This window comes from Eurosta solidaginis, chromosome 4, assembly GCF_040869045.1.
Source record: "Eurosta solidaginis isolate ZX-2024a chromosome 4, ASM4086904v1, whole genome shotgun sequence".
Taxonomy (NCBI): Eukaryota; Metazoa; Arthropoda; class Insecta; order Diptera; family Tephritidae; genus Eurosta; species Eurosta solidaginis.
In genome coordinates this window covers 57257836-57278943 of record NC_090322.1, presented here as the reverse complement: position 1 = coordinate 57278943, position 21108 = coordinate 57257836, and the positions used below count along the sequence as shown (strand labels likewise).

Here is a 21108-nt window from a genome sequence, read left to right as displayed (position 1 = left end):
TACATTCAGCAAGGAACACGAAAATAGCAGTGTCATTTTTTTAAATAAAATTTAATTTAAGAAAAAACTTTTTGTGAGTTTTGTCAATCCTGAAACCGTTTTCGAAAAAAATGCCAAATTCGAGAAATATTTACGAAAATTTCGAATACAGTTTTGTTGTCACAAGTACACGTTATAACTCTCGAAAATTTGAAAAAAAAAAATGGCAGTTGCAATTATTATAAAATTTTTGAGAGCTATAACGTGTACTTGGGGCAACAAAACTGCATTCGAAATTTTCGTAAATATTTATCGAATTTAGTATTTTTTCGAAAACGGTTTCAGGCTTGTCAAAACTCACAAAAAGTTTTTATAAAAGCTTTTTCTCAGATTATCTTAAATAAAAAGAATTTCATTCCTGAAATTTGCTATAAATAGTCACGGAACTTTTTATTTGGAGTACTTTGAATATTCTGAGTTCGCAGTTCTATTGCCCACAAAATTATAGGAATGACAAAAAAGAAGTTTTAGGTTTCTCAAAATTCGCATTGATTTTTCAGAATTTTTTTTCTGAATGGTGTTTCAGGCATTACTTAAATTTATTGGGCTTCAAAACTACAAACTCAGGAGATTCAAAGAACTATAAATAAAAATTTCGGTAAAATTTTCTCGAATTTTCCAATTTTTTTTTATTCTTTCACTGACAATTTTTAGAAAATTTCCTGAATGAAAGTCTTTTATGTTCGTAGGCGTACATTTGTTTTCCTATAAATAAAATAGATTAATAACAAGTAAGGAAGGCTAAGTTCGGGTGTAATCGAACATTACATACTCAGTTGAGAGCTATGGAGACAAAATAAGGGAAAATCACCATGTGGGAAAATGAACCTCGGGTAACCCTGGAATGTGTTTGTATGACATGCGTATCAAATGGCAGGTATTAAAGAGTATTTTAAGAGGGAGTGGGCCATAGTTCTATAGGTGGACACCTTTTCGAGATATCGCCATAAAGGTGGACCAGGGCTGACTCTAGAATTTGTTTGTACGATATGGGTATCAAATGAAAGGTGTTAATGAGTATTTTAAAACGGAGTGGGCCTTAGTTCTATAGGTGGACACCTTTTCGGTATATCGTTATAAAGGTGGACCAGGGGTGACTCTTGAATGCGTTTGTACATTATGAGTATCAAACGAAAGGTGATGAGTATTTTAAAAGGGAGTGGGCCTTAGTTCTATAGGTGGACGCTTTTTCGGGATATCGTTATAAAGGTGGACCAGGGCTGACTCTGGAATTAATTTGTACGATATGGTTATCAAATGAAGGGTATTAATGAGTATTTTAAAACTGGGTGGGCCTTAGTTCTATGGGTGGACGCCTTTTCGAGATATCGCCATAAAGGTGGACCAGGGATGACTCTAGAATTTGTTTGTACGATATGGGTATCAAATGAAAGGTGTCAATGAGTGTTTTAAAAGGTAGTGGGCCTTAGTTCTATGGGTTGACGCCTTTTCGAGATATTGCCATAAAGGTGGACCAGGGGTGACTCTAGAATTTGTTTGTACGATATGGGTATCAAATGAAAGGTGTTAATGAGTATTTTAAAAGGGAGTAAGCCTTAGTTCTATAGGTGGACGCCTTTTCGGGATATCGTTATAAAGGTGGACCAGGGCTGACTCTAGAATTAATTTTTACGATATGGTTATCAAATGAAAGGTATTAATGAGTATTTTAAAACTGGGTGGGCCTTAGTTCTATAGGTGGACGCCTTTTCGGTATATCGTTTTAAAGGTGGACCAGGGGTGACTCTAGAATGCGTTTGTACAACAAGGGTATCAAACGAAAGATGTTAATGAGTGTTTTAAAAGGGAGTGGGCCTTAGTTCTATAGGTGGACGCTTTTTCGGGATATCGTTATAAAGGTGGACCAGGGCTGACTCTAGAATTAATTTGTACGATATGGTTATCAAATGAAAGGTATTAATGAGTATTTTAAAACTGGGTGGGCCTTAGTTCTATGGGTGGACGCCTTTTCGAGATATCGCCATAAAGGTGGACCAGGGATGACTTTAGAATTTGTTTGTACGATATGGGTATCAAATGAGAGGTGTTAACGAGTATTTTAAAAGGGAGTGGGCCTTAATTCTATATGTGGACGCCTTTTCGGGATATCGTTATAAAGGTGGACCAGGGTTGACTCTAGAATGCGTTTATACATTATGAGTATCAAACGAAAGGTGATGAGTATTTTAAAAGGGAGTGGGCCTTAGTTCTATAGGTGGACGCTTTTTCGATATATCGCCATAAAGGTGGACCAGTGGTGACTCTATAATGTGTTTGTACAATATGGGTGTCGTTGTATATGTGAAGGCGTTTTCGATATATCGACCAAAATGTGGACCAGGGTGACCCAGAACATCATCTGTCGGGTACCGCTAATTTATTTATATATGTAATACCACGAACAGTAATCCTGCCACGATTCCAAGGGCTTTTGATTTCGCCCTGCAGAACTTTTTCATTTTCTTTTACTTAATATGGTAGGTGTCACACCTATCTTACAAAGTTTTTTTCTAAAGTTATATTTTGCGTCAATAAACCAATCCAATTACCATGTTTCAACCCTTTTTTCGTATTTGGTATAGAATTATGGCACTTTTTTCATTTTTCGTAATTTTCGATATCGAAAAAGTGGGCGTGGTCATAGTCAGATTTCGGCCATTTTTTATACCAATAGAAAGTGAATTCAGGTAATTATGTGAACTGAGTTTAGTAAAGATATATCGATTTTTGCTCATGTTATCGTGTTAATGGCCGAGCGGAAGGACAGACGGTCAACTGTGTATAAAAACTGAGCGTGGCTTCAACCGATTTCGCCCTTTTTCACAGAAAACAGTTATCGTCCTAGAATCTAAGATGCTACCAAATTTCACAAGGATTGGTAAATGTTTGTCCGACTTATGGCATTAAATGTATCCTAGACAAATCAAATGAAAAAGGGCGGAGCCACGCCCATTTTGAAATTTTCTTTTATTTTTGTATTTTGTTGCACCATATCATTACTGGAGTTGAATGTTGACATAATTTACTTATATACTGTAAAGATATTAAATTTTTTGTAAAAATTTCACTTTAAAAAATTTTTTTTTTTAAAAGTGGACGTGGTCGTTCTCCGATTTTGCTAATTTTTTTTAAGCATACATATAGTAATAGGAGTAACGTTCCTGCCAAATTTCATCATGATATCTTCAACGACTGCCAAATTACAGCTTGCAAAACTTCTAAATTACCTTCTTTTAAAAGTGGGCGGTGCCACGCCCACTGTCCAAAATTTTACTTATTTTCTATTCTGCGTCATAAGTTCAACGCACCTACCAAGTTTCATCGCTCTATCCCTCTTTGGTAATGAATTATCGCAATTTTTCGATTTTTCGAAATTTTCGATATCGAAAAAGAGGGCGTGGTTATAGTCCGATATAGTTCATTTTAAATAGCGATCTGAGATGAGCGCCCAGGAATCTACATACCAAATTTCGTCAAGATATCTCAAAATTTACTCAAGTTATCGTGTTAACGGACAGACGGACGGACGGACGGACATGGCTCAATCAAATTTTTTTTCGATCCTGATGATTTTGATATATGGAAGTCTATATCTATCTCGATTCCTTTATACCTGTACAACCAACCGTTATCCAATCAAAGTTAATTAATATACTCTGTGAGCTCTGCTCAACTGAGTATAAAAAATATAGACAAAAATTTAAGTTCACTCAACTATTTATTATTTATTAATTTGTTATAATTATTTATGTTTACTGCTATGTAACACAGCTGCGAATACGAAAGTAGCAGTGGCAATGTTTGGCGAATTTCATCAATGAAATTTTGTCTTGTTTTATTTTTATATCTAATTTAAGAAAAAATGCATGAATTGTGTAACTGAAACTATACATTTCATCTCAAAAACGTGTTTGAAAAAATTCTAGGAAATTTCGTGAATATTTTAATTTTTTATTCAGAGTTCTCTTTTGAGCAAGCAGTTTTATAGTCAAATCAGTTTTGGTATAACAAGGTACAAGTCATGAATCTCTTAAAATTTGCATTGATTTTTGAAAGTTTTTTCAGCCTATAACAAAGAACAAATTATAGGCTCAAAAAACTTTCAAAAATCAATGCAAATTTTAAGAGACTTATAACTTGTACCTTGTTATAACAAAACTGATTTGACTATAAAACTGCTTGCTCAAAACAGAACTCTGAATAAAAAATTCAAAATTTTCACGAAATTTCCTAGAATTTTTTCAAAAACGTTTTTGAGATGAAATGTATAGTTTCAGTTGCACAATTCATGCATTTTTTTCTTAAATTAGATATCAAAAATAAAACAAGAAAAAATTTCATTGATGAAATTTGCCAAAAATTGCCACTGCTATCAGCCGAAATGCTTGCTTAGAAACTAAAATAAGCTAAAATAAATAATAATAAAAAATTCATATTTTCGTTTAAGTTATCTAATAATGTTTACTAAAAACTTTCTATTCGAGCTCTAGGCTATACAAATATTGGTATAAAAGTTCAAAGAATGGCTTTGATGTTATACAATATTTATTCAATTTATTCTGGTCGAGAATAAATGGAATAAATATTGTATAACATCAAAGCCATTCTTAGAATTTTTATACCAATATTTGTGTGGCCTAGAGCTCGAATAAAAAGTTTGTAATAAACAAGAATTTCAAGGCATACAAGGAAACAGTTATCTAATTATATGTAAGCCATCACATTCAGTTTTGGTTACTTAAAACTAATATGCGAAAAGAAAATAAAAAATATTTCATATTTTAACATTGGTATTACTTAAATTTCATCACATTTCATATTGCTTATAAAAAGCTAAACTAAATTCATGGAAATAAAATAAAAAATAATTCATATTTGTACTATATTTTGAAAAAAAAAAAAGGTATTCACACAAGAACCTTTTTGCAGTTTTAACTTAGTTTTGTTTAATGAATTTTCTTTCGCTATGTTTTTATAAAACATGTACAAATATGTATTAAAATTAATATATACCAAAGTTTAAAATTTTATCCGAAATTCACGAAATTTGGAATAAAAAAATTCGTGTCTTCAGAAAAAATTGGAAAAATATCCACCGAAACGTTTTAAAATTTGTCTGAGTATGCAGTTTTGTAGGTCATTGAAATGTAGTACAAAGATGTTTTAATCTTTATCCTTTAAAACAATTTCGTGATTTTTTAGCATCTTTTTTCAGATGAGTTGAGCATTTCCATTCATCTGAGACAAAAAATACTAAAAAGGGCACAAGATTTGTAGAAGCAGGACTTAGGGGAGCATGGCTAGGTGACTCACACATCACTATGCAAAAGTTTGAAATTTCTGCCGCATCTTCATCACCAATCAACTCCTCGAGATCAGTACAGCTCGGTCCCACCTCCGGTGCTGGCGAAATGTTTTCGGCATTACTTTCGTTCTGTAGTAAAAAATAAAATGTATTTCATAAATATTTTTGGTAATAATAGTACTATCTATACCAATGCAATATTTCTATATACCTATTACAAATTGGTAGACATGCGTTGCCCCTGTTATGCATACATATTTGCTTACATCATGTACCTTCTCAAAATAAATTACAATGTACCGATGTATATGTGTACATATGCATTTCATGGGAGACAATGCAATGCATCAATAATAGAAATATTACACATGTTGAAAGCACTTTATTTACATACGTCAAATCCAAGCCTCGAGTTTGAGTGACCTTTTACAGCAGCAATTCCAAAAGTCTCTAACGCTTGCTGCTCGAAATCCGTCAGCTCAGCCACAGGATTTACTCCTCCACCAGTTCGTCGTCGCTCACTAATGAGCTTACGAGCCCGAGCACGCAACTGCTTCCGCCAGTTTCGCAAACTCTGAAAATATACAACGTTTGATATATAGGTATATGTATCTACGATCCAACTACTGCTTTTGTGGTCAGTGCAAAATTTTAACAACAAACAAGCCTTGATGCATATGGTTTATTTAAAACAAGGAGCATAATAGTTTGTTCTTCAATTTCGCATTTTCCACAAAAATACTACAAATGCCGCAGGCAATATTAAATCAGTCGGAAAAAACTCCGGAACTCCGCAAATAGTAGTTCGCACAGATTTAGAACTCTCATAAATACTATTTAACACAATTTAGCGGAGTACGTATACATATATTAATTATTTAAATTTCTTTACCTCTCGCCAAGCGTCAGGAGTCCTTGCTGGCCCGACCATTTAATTCAAATTTGTGGAAATCTCTTTCCACACATCTTGAATTTGGTTCGGCGATTTGGGGCAGTTTTTTCCCTGCATTAGTTCGGGATGGTCCTTGCAAAATGCGATATACCATCGCAGATTGGCTTGTGTAGTGCGTGCATACTTCCTATAATTATATGCATTTATTAATTTACGGAGAACTTTCAAAAATATTCACAGAATTTACTTACTTGTTCATCTCCATTTTGCTGCTTTTATTCTTTGTTTACACACATATATGTATGTATTCTATTTTAAATTTCACCACAGACACTGGTGAGTTTCTTTCGTGATGACAGCGTTACCACTTTGGCCAGAATCGCGAATAAAAGAACTGGTAACGATTTTCGGTTATATAATGTTCTGGATACTATTTTACCGGTAACGCTAAGAATCGGCCCGTACATAAAAAAAGAGAATTTCGGGATGACTTCAGAATCATTTCGAGGCTATTTCGTGATCAATTCAAAATAATTTCAGGATCACTTCGAGATTATTTTAGGTATCATTTCGCGAAAACTTTACAATTATTTTGAAACTGTTAAGGAGCAATATTGGACCGTTTAAGCATGCTTTCGGGGCCACTTTGTGACTATTTTTTTAATCATTTCGAGGCTGTTTCCGGAAGAATTTCAGGATCACTTCGGAACTTTTTTAGGCATCATTTCGTGAAAAGTTCAGAATAGTTTCGAGACTGTTTTGCGACAATTTTTGGTAGTTTAATCGCCTTTTCGGGTACACTTCGGAACTATTTTTGGAATCATTTCGAGCCAATTTCTGGTCCAACTCGGAACAATTTCAGGGCAGAATCACTTGTGGATTATTTCTATACTATTTCAGAACCAACCTGGAACGTCAGGATCACTTTGAAACTATTTTTGAATAATAATTTCGAGAAAATTCCTGTATTGATACATAGAATAGTGTCGAAGAGAACGTGGAATTGTTCTGAATTGGTCCCGAAATAGTCTCGAAATTATTCTGACGTGATCCTGTGATTGTCTCGAAATAGTTTCAAAATGATCTGATGTTAACGAAATGGTGCCGTAGTGGAGTAGTCCCAAACTGGACAAAGATACAGTTCCATCCCGTTCAAAATTGTATCGAAGTCCATCAATCCTTTGCGCATGGGCAAAGATTGCACTTAGCGCTATATTAGTTGATATGCACGAAACATTTATAGTTCTGTTAAGACGGAGCCATAACTAGTTCGCCCCTAATCTCGTTTTTATGCTTTCAACTAGCGAATTTAAAATAGCGATGTAATAGGCGGTAAAAATTGCCCGCCGCTTCATTACTACTATTGAAAATCCATCACCTATCGAGCTTGTTATTATTTGGTGCTTTCGATCTATTCCTGAACTCTAATATTGTAGACTAGGTATGAAGTGAAATCTTTACAACAGCTATACAACAATAAAAAGAGGTCACATAATAAATAGTCTTTTTAGTTGATGTTGTAGTTTTTTAACGCTCAGGAGCTGAATGTACAGTAAATAGGTCGACCAAATCTATTGAATCAAATAAACATTTATTGTTTCAATTTCGGTATAAGCTATTGTTAATTGAAATGAGAAAATTATGAACAAAATGAGTCCAAATGTGGTTTTTTTCATTTCATTTTTTGCGCCTAATCATGTACATGTGTGCAAATCCCGTGGGACCGCCATTAGGCATAACGTCACGGGAAGAAAGGCGATTTTATCGCCACTGCTTCGCATGCGCATTTCTCTGCGCTGCTTTTCGGCATGAGTCAATCGCATAATCGAATGAGCTTAGATCCCGCATTCCGGAATTGTTGTATTTGTAATCGAATTTGAAAATAGTTTGATGACGTAGCGCTTTTGAAATTTTTCGATTTATTACATTTCTCTCATGTTTCGCTACCAGTGTTCGGAGTATTTAAAACTGTTACCTGAGTAAACAACTACGCCGGAGTAAAAATTAAATTTTCGGAGTATATTTTTTCTTCCTTTTTGAAAGCGGGCGAACAACTAACATCAAACTGATTTGGTGGCTTGGCAAACTTTCTATTGTGTTTTTTCCATGAAATGTATCTCAGCAAAAAAGTTATCTGCTTTATTAGATGCACATTGATTCAGCCAAAAACGTGTAGGATGACCAATTAATGCTCCCATTAACACACCACATTCTATACCCCGGATATTTATTGCGGAAAAATATTACTATTATTATTTTCGTTTACCATACATATTTCATGCTCTTTTAATGGCCTAATGTTTGAAGACCGGGGCAGATTCCTGTAGGAACGACAATGGCGACCTGGTAACTGACATTATCCGATACCCTGATCACCGATGATGAAAAACACTCCCCGGCATCCAATTTCACGACTAAAAATCACAAGGTGCCAAGTAATGGCGGGATACCCGCCGGGCTGTTCAAACATGGAGGCGAAGAGTTGGTATAAGATAAAGAAGTAAAAAAAGTGGGTATTGCAGTAAATTTGGACAAAATGAAGTACTTGCTGTCATCGTGGCCTTTGTAGCTCACTGTTGACGGATATAAATTCGAGACTGTGAAGGATTTCATTAGTTTGGGAAGCAGCATTAAAAGCAAAAACAATGTAGGCCTAGAAATCATCTTGCCAACAAGTGCTTCTTTAGGCAATTGAAAAGTGAAGTCCTCTCTCGACGAACAAAATTCGCGCTCTACAAGTCACTCATCATACCTATCCTGATGTATGGCTCGGAATCATGGAAGGTGTCGACAGAAGATGAGATGGCTCTTGGAGTGTTCGAGAGAAAATCTCTCCTGAAGGTTTATAGTCCTATGCGTAATGTCGACGGCGATGATCGAAGGAGTTATAATGATGAGCTATATCATCTTTATGCAGACATGACGATAGTGCAGCGATTGAAAATCCAAAGGCTTCGCTAGGTTGGGCATATTATGCCCTGCAGTTTATAAACAGAGGAAAGAGAAGACCTTCACTGAGTTGGAGGAAGATTTGACCTCGTTTGGTGCCCCCAAAACTTCAACCGAAATATATTAGGTAGTAATACTATTTAGTTTTCAACTCGATCCAAATAAACCTTTGAGATAAAAAATGTAGTAGGAGGTAAGAGCGGAGCAAAATACTCCGATTGGAATAAGGTCTGAACACTGGGTCAGCAATGAAACATGTTTTCAAAAACGTGACGTCACGACGAGAAAATTTTTTTCACAGCTAAATATGATTTTGTGCTCTCTCATTTTTTAATGCGGGATCTGTTTATTGATTCATGAGTCAATCGCGTCATAACTATAAAGACCATTTTGCTCACAGCAGTCCAATAATCTATTTGAACTTAAGTTCTTATCTAAGGTTCATCTGCAAGAACTATGTGTACAGAGTGTTTCTTCCCGGAGAAAACGAGGACAATGAAACGTAAAATAATTTGCAATCTAACTATTGTTCGTGACCTTGCGTATTTCTTGGCATCTTTAGATAGTCGCCCGATTCCAATGTCATACAGATCGACTATTTCCATTGACAGCATATCCTTTAACTTTAGAAACTTTCTCTTCAACCGTCCTGAGGTGATCCTTGAAGGTTAGTTAGCTTTGAGTTTATTTGGTAATCTCGTATGGTGACTAACTCTTCTACAGTCCGCTTTGAGCACACCAAACCCACTTTTGTCTTATTGCCAGCCATGTCTAGCCCCATGTTCGTCAGCCATTCCTTTATTCTTCCCATTGCGTAATTAAATAATGCTTGGAACAGATCCCCTTTCTTGGCCACTGCTACAATGCAAATATCATTTGCATAGCCGACGACTTGTAGTAGCACACTGTTATGCATCGGATTCCACAGCGTTGGCCCTAAAACAGATCGCTGACGGACGCCGCTGGTGATGTCGTGCTTTCTTGGTCCCTCATCTATATCAAAGAGCAGTACTCTGTCGCTAAAATAGCTACCAATTATTCAGGTGTGCCACAGCCGTCTGACCAAGTGTTGACATCAATTGTTGGGTCAAACTTTTTAGGTTCTGTGACTAGACCCTTGGTCGGTCATTGTTTCAGTTTTATTATTTTTCAGTGTACACTCAGAGAAAAAATCTTTCTAAAACGAACGAAACAAGTTCAAAATTAAGAGCATTCGTTGACAAAAGTCTGTTAAGTACGTTTTTTCTTAACTCGTGACCGATAGGCTTGTTTTAAGAACAGTTTTTCCAAGCACACCGTTCGTATTTTGACCAGTTTGGGATTGATGTGTGAACCTTCTGTGCTTGTTATTTTTATTATTTGAAATTTTTCGTTCTCACGCTTCGAGAACCGTTTGTGGTCGATTTAAAATTTGTCGGTCTCAATTCAAGAACGGTTCGTGCTTGATCATTGGTGGGAGTGGGGAGGTAATTTTTTCAATTAGTACCCATTTATTTATTTTTCTTTTATTAATAATAATTTTTTGTCATAAAATCCAAAAGATTAGGAAAAAATGCATAACATGCATAATATGCTTTTTTTCATATATTTCTCTTATTGATAAATTCTTCTTATTTGATGATCCACTCTGAATATATATTTAAAAGATTTCATAACAAGTTTGAGAACTATCTGTGCATATATGAATGGAACTGAGCGAAAAATAGGAGTCTAAAAAATAGAAGATAAAAAATTGTTTTAAAAATGTCAGAGTTTGACGGTGATCGAACTCGCGCCATACGATCGCAACCGCAACATCATAGCCGCCGGGCGACTAAAACTGCATCATAGCGTGTGCCAAATGTTGTATTTAACATTGTATTGCTCACGAGTTGTATCATTTCTTTTTTCTTGAACTTAATGTAAGAACATCGTTCTCATCTGTAGAACATTTGTTGATATTGTAACGAATTTGCTGCAAATCTTCTTATTTGCCCTTTTGCTAGGTTCGTATCGCTAAACTGTTGAATAAATAACTCCAATATTGAATAATGGAAAAAATGGCCTTTATTAAAATACTTCACAATAACACTCAAACTGTGCAACGAATAGCTTAATAACCAAACTGATAGCTTAAATGAAACTGACTTTCAAAATAATACTGCTATTGCTCGCTAGATATCGTCTTAGTCGTAACTGCTTGACAACTCAAATCAAACTGAATTACTTCTTATTCGCCTGCCCCGCTTTTATAGTTTACGCTGCATAATTCTAGGCTCTTCGATTTCCAGAACTTACTAGTTATTTCGGCTACAAAATCGCCAGCCACAACTACATGCAAAAATTATTGCCCTCTCTTGTGACAACTGAGATAAGATATATGCATGGGTTTGTGCATTGCCGCTCCGCTGCTCGTATACGTACATATGTGTAGACGCAATTATTTATTCGTTTATGTAGATACATAATGATTGAATTATTGATGTGAATGTTTGTAGTTTACAGTCTCTCGCGCATACATAGGCGCATAAGTAAATGCATCTGTGTGTGACATCTCTTTCGGCTGCCTTATATATGTGTATACATGATTTGATTATTGACGTAAATACTGCTTGGCATGGCCTTAGCATCGCCTTAGTGATGGTACAGCTCAGCGATGCCAATATCCGTGACACTGCCCTCCACCTAAGTCTGATCGTCCCGATCAGACAAATTTCTCGATCTAAACGCTGCTAATCTCTCCAAATGAACCACTTTCATTTTGGTTCGTGGTTTGGTAGTGGTTTGTATGCGGTACACTACATCGTTGATCCGTTTTACAACTTTGTATGGGCCTTCCCAGTTACACTGCAATTTCGGGGACAAACCTTTTTTTCGTTGTGGGTTGTATAGCAGCACCAAATCTCCTTCCTGAAACCCTTCCGAATTAATTGCTTTATCGTACCTCGCTTTCATCTTGTCACTCATAATCTTTGCTCGTTGCCTTACCAGATCGTGTATCTCTCTCAGCTCTTCTTCTAAGACATCAGTGGATTTCTTGACATTCCTCTCCGCATCGGCATCTATCCCATACTTCAAATCAGCTGGCAGTCGAAGGTCATTGCTAAAAATTACCTTTGCAGGAGTTTGGCCCGTTGTGTCATGTACTGCCGATCGGTAGGCCATTAAGAATAATGATATGTGTGTATCCCAGTCCTTCAAAATTCCTGCCTTGGTCAGAATGTAACTCCATTGGTACACCATACCTTGCAACCCATTCGTTTTTAACCACTTCTGCTACTGTTTCTGCTTCTTGGTTTGGGATTGGGTATACCTCTGGCCATTTACTGAAATAATCCATAACCACCAGTACGTATTTGTTTCCGCGGTTGCTAGTAGGAAATGGACCTGCGACATCCATGGCGATCCTTTCAAATGGTGCACCTGAAATATACTGCTTCATCTGGCCACGACTTCGGGTTTTGGGCCCTTTCGCTCTGTTGCATACCTCGCAATTGGCAATCCACTCGGTGACCGACTGACGGCAACCAACCCAATAGAATCTCTGCTTAATTTTCTCGAGTGTCTTCGTGATTCCAAGATGGCCTCCACTTGGACCATTGTGCAACTCGCTGAGCACGTCAGGAATCCTCTTTCTGGGAACAACTATCAGTTTCTTCTTGCATTGACCATCCTCACTCTCCCATACTCGATGCAAGCAACCGGATATCAATTCCAAACTGTTCCACTGTGCCCAATATGACTTCGCAATGGGACTCTCTGCTGACATATCCTCTCTGCTTGGTCTTTCGTTTCGTTCGAGCCCTTGCATAACATGTGACAGATCTGTATCTTCTAGCTGACACTTTCTTAGTTGTTCCTTGTCCCATTCATCCGTACACGTTATAGTCATTAGCCGGACATCTATAATGTCTTCTCTAGCCTCGGCCTTTGAACAGTGCTTGCATTCCAAACTACATGGACTTCGTGACATTGCATCAGCATTTCCATGGGTACTACCTTTTCGATGCTCAATGGAAAAGTCATAGCTTTGTAGTCGCTCGATCCACAGTGCCAATTGTCCTTCCGGATTACGGAACTGCAGAAGCCATTTCAACGCTGCGTGATCTGTCCTGACACGGAATCGCTGGCCGTAGAGGTATTTGTGTATTGTGTGTTTAATGCACTCTACCAATGCCAACAGCTCTCTCCGCGTAACACAGTAGTTCCTCTCTGGTTTTCCAATCGAACGGCTGTAATATGCAACTACCTTCTCCTGTCCATCGACCAGTTGTGATAAAACGCCTTCTATAGCATATCCACTTGCATCTGTATCTAGAATAAATGTTGCTCCTGGAATCGGATATGCTAACATTGGGGCAGTGCACAAACGCTCCTTCAATGTTTGGAAAGCCACTTCTTGCTCCTTCTTCCATTCAAAAGCTTTGTTTTTTCTTGTAAGCTCATGGAGGCTATGGGCTACGCTGGAAAAATTTGGTACAAATCGGCGGTAATATAAGCACAGCCCAAGAAAACTTCTCAATTCATGTAGGTTCTGTGGTCTTGGCCAATCCTGTACAGCCTCTATTTTTTCGTTCGCAGTGCAGATGCCCTCTGTCGTTACCTTGTGACCCAAATAATTGACTTCCTTTTTAAACAGCGCACACTTTTTGGGACTTAACTTCAGACCAGCGCCAGCTATTCTCTGGAAAACTTCCTCTAAGTTCTTAAGATGTTCATCAAAGTTCTTGCCCAATACGATGATGTCGTCCAGGTACACCAAGCATGTTTTCCAATGTAGTCCTTTCAGTACCTGGTCCATGAGTCTCTCAAAAGTAGCTGGTGCATTACAAAGTCCAAAAGGCATCACTGTAAATTGCCAAAGACCATCACCGACACTGAAGGCTGTTTTCTCTTTATCTTCCTCCTTCACCTCCACTTGCCAGTAGCCGCTTTTCAAGTCCAGCGTGGAAAACCATTTCTTACCAGATAGCGAGTCCAGAGTGTCGTCAATTCTTGGCAATGGGTAGCTATCCTTTTTCGTTACGTCATTCAACTTCCGGTAGTCCACGCAAAACCTCATTTTTCCATCCTTCTTTTTTACAAGTACTACCGGTGAGCTCCATGGACTAGCTGATGGTTCGATGACGCCGCTGTCGCTCACTTCTTGAATGATTTGACTCACAACTTCCGGCTTCGCCAGTGGAACACTACGTGGAGCTTGACGGATCGGCCTCGCATCTCCAGTGTCAATTTGATGCTTCACAACGTTGGTGCGGCCTGGTTTAGAATCATCCTGGTCAAATATGTTCGCGTACTTTAGGAGCAGTTGTTTTGCCTTACTCTGATATGCTTCCTCTAGCCCCTGTGTCCATGCCGTGATGTCATTTGAAAGATCAGTATTACTAGCTGAAACGTGTTCCTGGAGCTGTTCACAGTTAATAACTACTTCAGCCTCTTGGCATCTTCCCAAAATAGCTCCTTTAGTCAGTTTGAGTGGTGACTTGAACTCATTGAGTACTCTTACCGGAATACGTCCATCTTGTTTTGTCATAGCCAGGGTTTTTCCTACAAGTATGTTTAGTGCTGATTTGTTTGCTGCTTCGACAACCCACAATTTGTTTGTCCCACAATCTCCATCAACCTTTGCCCAGATGACTGCTTCGGATTTTGGTGGTATTCGCTGACTCTCTTCCACCAGCACTCGTTTACTGTTGTAGGCTCTCTCGTAGCCGAAATTAAGTGGCACATCCATGTTCTTATATCGCATCGTCTTGCTTTGCATATCGATCTTGATGCCTTGGTTGATTAAGAAGTCCACTCCAATTATGATTTCATCAACAATACCTGCCACTATAAAATTGTGAAGTACCGAGACGTTCCCAATTGCTACTTCACATTCTACTTCTCCAATTACCTGGGTGTCCTCTCCCGTGGCTGTACGTAATCTTGCTCCAAGCAATGGTCTTATCTTCTTGTTGACTAAATCTGATCGAATGATGGAATGGGATGCACCCGTATCTACAGTCAGTAAACGTTCCTTTCCATCCACATATCCTCCGACAGTAAGATTGCTTGACCTTCTTCCAATTTGCGAGAGAGAGATTATGGGGCATTCAATTGAGGGAGCCAGCTGTCGCCCCTTGCGGCTGACTCGCTTTAGTTTAACGATTGAGTGGATTTGGAGATTTGCTCGTCTCCTTCAGCTCTGCGTTTACGGCCACCCACATTGTTGGAACTATTGGAATTGCTACTGCAATGACGTGCAATGTGACCTGGGTTACCGCACTTGAAACATTTCATAACTCCGGCATTTTTCTGTTGTGATCCCTTCAGAGCTTCCAAAATTGTATCTACCCACTCTGGCCTTTCTACTTCCACACGATGAGCTTTGTATGCTGGTTTACTCAATAATGACGCCGTTTCCTGAGTCAATGCATGGGATACCGTTTCAGAAAATGTTTGCTTTGGGTTCGCGTATGTGGCTCGCTTCGTTTCGACGTCCCTTATGCCATTTATAAAGCTCTGAATCTTCACTCTTTCCGTGTATTCCACGGGTGCATCCGCATTTGCAAGATGAGCCAATCTTTCAATGTCCGAAGCAAACTCCTGCAAAGTCTCGTTAGCTTTTTGGTAGCGGTTTTGCAATTCTATTTGAAATATCTGTTTCCTGTGTTCGCTTCCGTATCGCCGTTCTACAGCAGCCATCAATGCGTCATAACTGTTCCGTTCGTACTCTGGAATAGTCTGTAAGATTTCGGCAGCTGGTCCTTTCAATGCTACGAAGAGTGCGGCAACTTTATCTTCCACATTCCAGTTGTTCACTGCTGCGGTCTTCTCAAACTGTAGCTTAAAGACCTGGAAAGGAACAGAACCGTCAAAGGATGGTGTTTTTAGCTTTGAATTACTAGTTGAAACTGCTGGGCGATTCAGTTGCAACTGCTCGATACGTCCTCTCAAAGCATCCACCTCGATTTTTTCTTCAAACTGTAAAATTTTTGTATCTTGCGCCTCCAACTTCGAGGAAATACGTCCTTCTTGCTCTTCCAGTTGAGCAGAGATCTGCGATGATATCTGTGCTGAAATTTGAGCCGACATTTCGGATATCCGTGCCTCTTGTGCTTCAATCTTCCCTGTTATACGGTTCTCCTGCGATTCCAGCTGAGATGACATTTGCGACGACATTTCGGATATACGCGTTTCTTGTGCTTCCATCTGGGATACCATATACGTCTTCTGTTCTTCTAGTTGAGATGACATATACGTTTTCTGTTCTTCTAGTTGAGATGCCAGTTGAGATGTTATATCTGTCCTTTGCGATTCCAGTTGAGAAGCCACTGTCGATGTTTGAGCAGATATTGCAGCCAAAATCATGTTCAAGTCTGTGTTCGCCATTGTCTGCGGTGTTTCTTCGATTTTTGTTATTTCCTCGCCATCAAGATGAAAGTCATACTCTTCCACATCAATTCCTTCTCCTTCCATTGCCTCTCGTAGCCGTGCCTGAAGTTCAAGTTTAACGCCGCTTGTATTCTATCTACGGCTCTCCAACTCCTTCTTTAGTTGCTGGATCTTCAATTCACTGAACTTTGCCATGTCCTTGTTGTCCTCTGGAATTTATTCAACAATTCCTCTTCTGACACCAATTGTAACGAATTTGCTGCAAATCTTCTTATTTGCCCTTTTGCTAGGTTCGTATCGCTAAACTGTTGAATAAATAACTCCAATATTGAATAATGGAAAAAATGGCCTTTATTAAAATACTTCACAATAACACTCAAACTGTGCAACGAATAGCTTAATAACCAAACTGATAGCTTAAATGAAACTGACTTTCAAAATAATACTGCTATTGCTCGCTAGATATCGTCTTAGTCGTAACTGCTTGACAACTCAAATCAAACTGAATTACTTCTTATTCGCCTGCCCCGCTTTTATAGTTTACGCTGCATACTTCTAGGCTCTTCGATTTCCAGAACTTACTAGTTATTTCGGCTACAAAATCGCCAGCCACAACTACGTGCAAAAATTATTGCCCTCTCTTGTGACAACTGAGATAAGATATATGCATGTGTTTGTGCATTGCCGCTCCGCTGCTCGTATACGTACATATGTGTAGACGCAATTATTTATTCGTTTATGTAGATACATAATGATTGAATTATGGATGTGAATGTTTGTAGTTTACAGTCTCTCGCGCATACATAGGCGTATAAGTAAATGCATCTGTGTGTGACATCTCTTTCGGCTGCCTTATATATGTGTATACATGATTTGATTATTGACGTAAATACTGCTTGGCATGGCCTTAGCATCGCCTTAGTGATGGTACAGCTCAGAGATGCCAATATCCGTGACAATATTTTAAGACCAGCTGTTCTATTCTCAAGAAAATGGTGTCAGTTCAAGAACAAACGTGCGTAAAGCTGGCAAACCCAAGTGCTCAAAAATAAGTTTAAGTTGTTTGAGAATTAAGTGCATTTTCGGTGCTATTTAGGGCCACAAAAGATAATTTAGGTGCTCATTTGGTTTTCGAGATATTCGCAAAAAAGTGTGGGTCTGCTAGCTTGACGTGAAGCTAGCAGACCCACAACATAAATTTCATTTTATTTTAAATAAAAAATATATCGAAATAAGGAGCAATTTAGGTGCTTGCCACAAAAGAAAATTTGGGTGCTCATTTGGTTTTCGAGATATTCGAAAAAAGTGTGGGTCTGCTAGCTTAACGTGAAGCTAGCAGACCCACAACATAAATTTCATTTTATTTTAAATAAAAAATATATCGAAATTAGGAGCTATTTGGGTGCTTTTTAGGGCCACAAAAGATAATTTAGTTTTTCGTTTAGTTTTCGAGATATTCGCAAAAAAGTGTGGGTCTGCTAGCTTGACGTTAAGCTAGCAGACCCACAACTTAAATTTAATTTTTTTTTATCTTGATGTGGCCCTAAAAAGCACCTAAATAGCTCCTAATTTCGATATATTTTTTATTTAAAATAAAATGAAATTTATGTTGTGGGTCTGCTAGGTTGACGTTAAGCTAGCAGACCCACACTTTTTTGCGAATATCTCGAAAACCAAATGAGCACCTAAATTATCTTTTGTGGCCCTAAATAGCACCTAAAATGCACTTAGTTCTCAAACAGCTTAAACTTATTTTTGAGCACTTGTGTCTGCCAGCTTTACGCACGTCAAGAACAAGGTTGTTGTTTTAAGAACAGGTCGTTCGTTTTTTAAAGAACAAAAAAGTAAGAGCATGAAAAGCTTGAATTGATTTTAGAACGGCGTTTTTCTCTGAGTGTATGAGGTTTGACCTGTTACTAACTTTTAATTTGGGTTATGTATTGCTTTTGTTGCTTAGTTTAATTGGTACAATGCCTTTATTCAATTTTTTTGCGATAATAAAATAAGCTCTTCGGTTTTCTTAATTACTTACGCGAATATGCCATAAAAATGCTGGTTAGTTACCCTTTTAGTACTTCATTTTTTATTTCAAATTTAAATTCATGTTTCTTATTTCACCGCTTTATTAATTTGCATAAAATAATATAAAATAATCGCAGCAACAATTACAGCTCATAAGTAATAATATTTGTCTCGAACTGGTTTGGTTTTATAAATTCAAAAAATCTTAAGTACCGTCATATATCAATTAAATTGTTTGTATCAACACGAACTTGAGTTTCTGTAAAACAAAAATAAATTTAAATCAGATTAATACCCTCATGATTCATATTTGCACACTAAATCAATGCACTTACCATCTTGCCACCCCGCACGTATCATGTCAGCAGCCTTTTCGCCAATCATAAAAGCTGGCGCATTTGTGTGCGCTGTTGGTGGGAAAGGAATTATGCTGGTGTCGACTACGCGCAGCTTTCGAATGCCATGCACCTTAAGCTGAGGATCAACCACAGCGGTCACATCCGATGTGGGACCCATGCGACATGTGGCCACTTGGTGATGCAGCGTATATGACAAAGTACGTATAGAGCAACGCCAATAGTCATCACTAGCGAACAAGAAATGCTCACAACCTGGCACTGGCTTATCATAGAGGCGCGCGCCGATACGCTGCATAGCTGGTGATTGACCGATGCGTATAGCTGCCTTAATACCTTCTAAAATATGCTCGATATCTTCTGCATTGGAGAAATATTTGGGATCTATAACGGGCCAACGCAGTGGATCACGATTATGTAGCCAAAGACGACCTACAGATTTAGGATGAAAATCCATAACAAGCACAGTTAAATGATCCTGGCGCGCGAGCTGTAGCGGTAGATAGAGCTGATCATAAAGGTCTTGGCGCAAGTTGGCGCCCTCTTTGAGACCCGTGCCATCATCAGATGCCATGCCACCTAAAACTGTAATCAGTTCGACATCCGGCCAATCGGGCGGTCTTTGTGAGCTGGGTATCTTGATGAAGGCCAAACATTCCACGCCGCCTATGCTAGAGAGACGCGTTGTTGAGTCACCAAACAAGAAGAAACGTTTGGCGTCATTCAAGGTTATACTTGTTGGATATGTGGTTTGTCCAGTGGTGTTGGTTAGAAAGACAGGTCCCACATGCGACATGTGATCATACATAAGTTTACCAACCGGTAATTCTTGTATTACTGGCACACCAATAGCCTTTAGATTGTCTGCGGGACCTATGCCTGACAGCATTAAAAGTTGTGGTGAGTTGAAAGCACCTGCAGACAATATAACCTCTTTACGCGCTTTAAAGGTGTAAGTTATTTTTTTATGCACAAACTCAATACCATAAGCCACTTTCGTGGCGGGATCAATGAGTATACGCAGCGCATGCGCCAAAGTCAATACCCTCAAATTTGAACGCACCTTCATAACAGGCGCTAGGAAAGCGCGATATGCGCTATGACGTCGTCCATTTTGCGTTGTTGCCTGCACATATGACACACCAACTTGCGTTTCCCCATTATAATCTGTGTGCAGATGTCCCGCTTCTTGGGCGCCACTTATAAAAGCATGCGCAAACGCTGTGCGATAGCCCACATCTTCAACGCTCAGTGGACCCGAGTAATTGTGGTACACAGATGATTCCAAACCTGCTAGATGCGCACGCTCTGATTTGAGAAAGTGCGGTAACACCTCAGCGTAGGACCAACCTTTATTGCCAGCCTCTGACCAACGATCATAATCACGCCTATTGCCGCGATTGTAGATCATATAATTGATGGAGCTAGTGCCGCCTAAGATCTTGCCGCGCGGCAATGCGCATTCATTATTATTCATACCAAAACAAGCGCGTTTCTGTGGCACCGCTTTATAGCCCCAATTGGAATGTGTTCCTTGTAGGTAAGCTGCTGTTATGGGGATCAAATGTGCAATGTTCTCAATTCCGCCAGCTTCCAGTAGAGCTACTGACCAATTGGGATTCTCACTCAGTCGATTGGCGAGCGTGCAGCCAGCAGCGCCAGCACCCACTATGATGAAATCATAGACCTCGTTTTGCTTCGGGACTGTTAAGGAAAACTGTTTCAGTTTTGTTACAATAATACAAGAAACTTAAACTCACCAGGCGCATTAATTGTCTGAATGGCATTCACTAATCCCAATTTCAAAACATCATTGACAATATCCAACGCGCTGATGGGGCGCTGCGAAAGTGTGAAACAAAGCAATACCAAGCCAAGAATTTCCATTGGAATTAAGCAAAACATAATAGTTTCACTTAAACTGTATTTTTACTTTTCAACGCGCCCGCTTAACGCGTATTTACATATGATAAGTTTGGTATAGCGCAGCATCTTTATTTATAAGCTCGTGCGGGTGGTGCATGCGCGATATACATTTGTTTTACAATCAGAGCACAAAAATATTAGGAATTTTATCGCTACAGAAAACTGTCACTGTTAAGTAGCATTAGTCGCAGCAGACGCGTCTCTGTTAACAAGTAACAGCTGCTAAGTCTCTGCAGTGCGCGATCATCAGCTGTTCGCATACA

The 21108-nt window shown here is 38.5% G+C and overlaps 2 protein-coding genes across 2 annotated transcripts; both read right to left on the bottom strand.

The window, feature by feature from the left end:
• Positions 1-5209: 5209 nt before the first annotated feature.
• On the bottom strand, positions 5210-6406 carry LOC137248509 (uncharacterized). Its single transcript, XM_067779457.1, has 3 exons — positions 6237-6406; positions 5739-5918; positions 5210-5473 (listed from the first exon to the last, which is right to left on the bottom strand). Exons 1-3 carry the CDS (start codon positions 6273-6275, stop codon positions 5210-5212), a joined length of 483 nt encoding a protein of 160 aa, XP_067635558.1. The 5' UTR covers positions 6276-6406.
• A 12305-nt stretch (positions 6407-18711) lies between these two features.
• On the bottom strand, positions 18712-20766 carry LOC137247926 (glucose dehydrogenase [FAD, quinone]-like). The gene is made up of 3 exons (XM_067778851.1): positions 20680-20766; positions 18899-20623; positions 18712-18822 (listed from the first exon to the last, which is right to left on the bottom strand). The coding sequence occupies exons 2-3, from the start codon at positions 20394-20396 to the stop codon at positions 18779-18781; spliced, it is 1542 nt and encodes a 513-aa protein (XP_067634952.1). The 5' UTR covers positions 20397-20623; positions 20680-20766; the 3' UTR covers positions 18712-18778.
• Between the last annotated feature and the right edge of the window lie 342 nt (positions 20767-21108).

Excerpts from the sequence above, each read along its gene's own strand:
- LOC137248509 (XM_067779457.1), bottom strand. The coding sequence starts at position 6,275 with ATGGTCGGGCCAGCAAGGACTCCTGACGCTTGGCGAGAG. Across the intron at positions 5,919-6,236 it reads CTCCTGACGCTTGGCGAGAG|AGTTTGCGAAACTGGCGGAA; the intron begins GTAAAGAAATTT and ends GTATATTTTCAG. Across the intron at positions 5,474-5,738 it reads ACTCGAGGCTTGGATTTGAC|AACGAAAGTAATGCCGAAAA; the intron begins GTATGTAAATAA and ends TTTTTACTACAG.
- LOC137247926 (XM_067778851.1), bottom strand. The coding sequence starts at position 20,396 with ATGAATAATAATGAATGCGCATTGCCGCGCGGCAAGATCTTAGGCGGC. Across the intron at positions 18,823-18,898 it reads ACGTGCGGGGTGGCAAGATG|AAACTCAAGTTCGTGTTGAT; the intron begins GTAAGTGCATTG and ends TTTGTTTTACAG.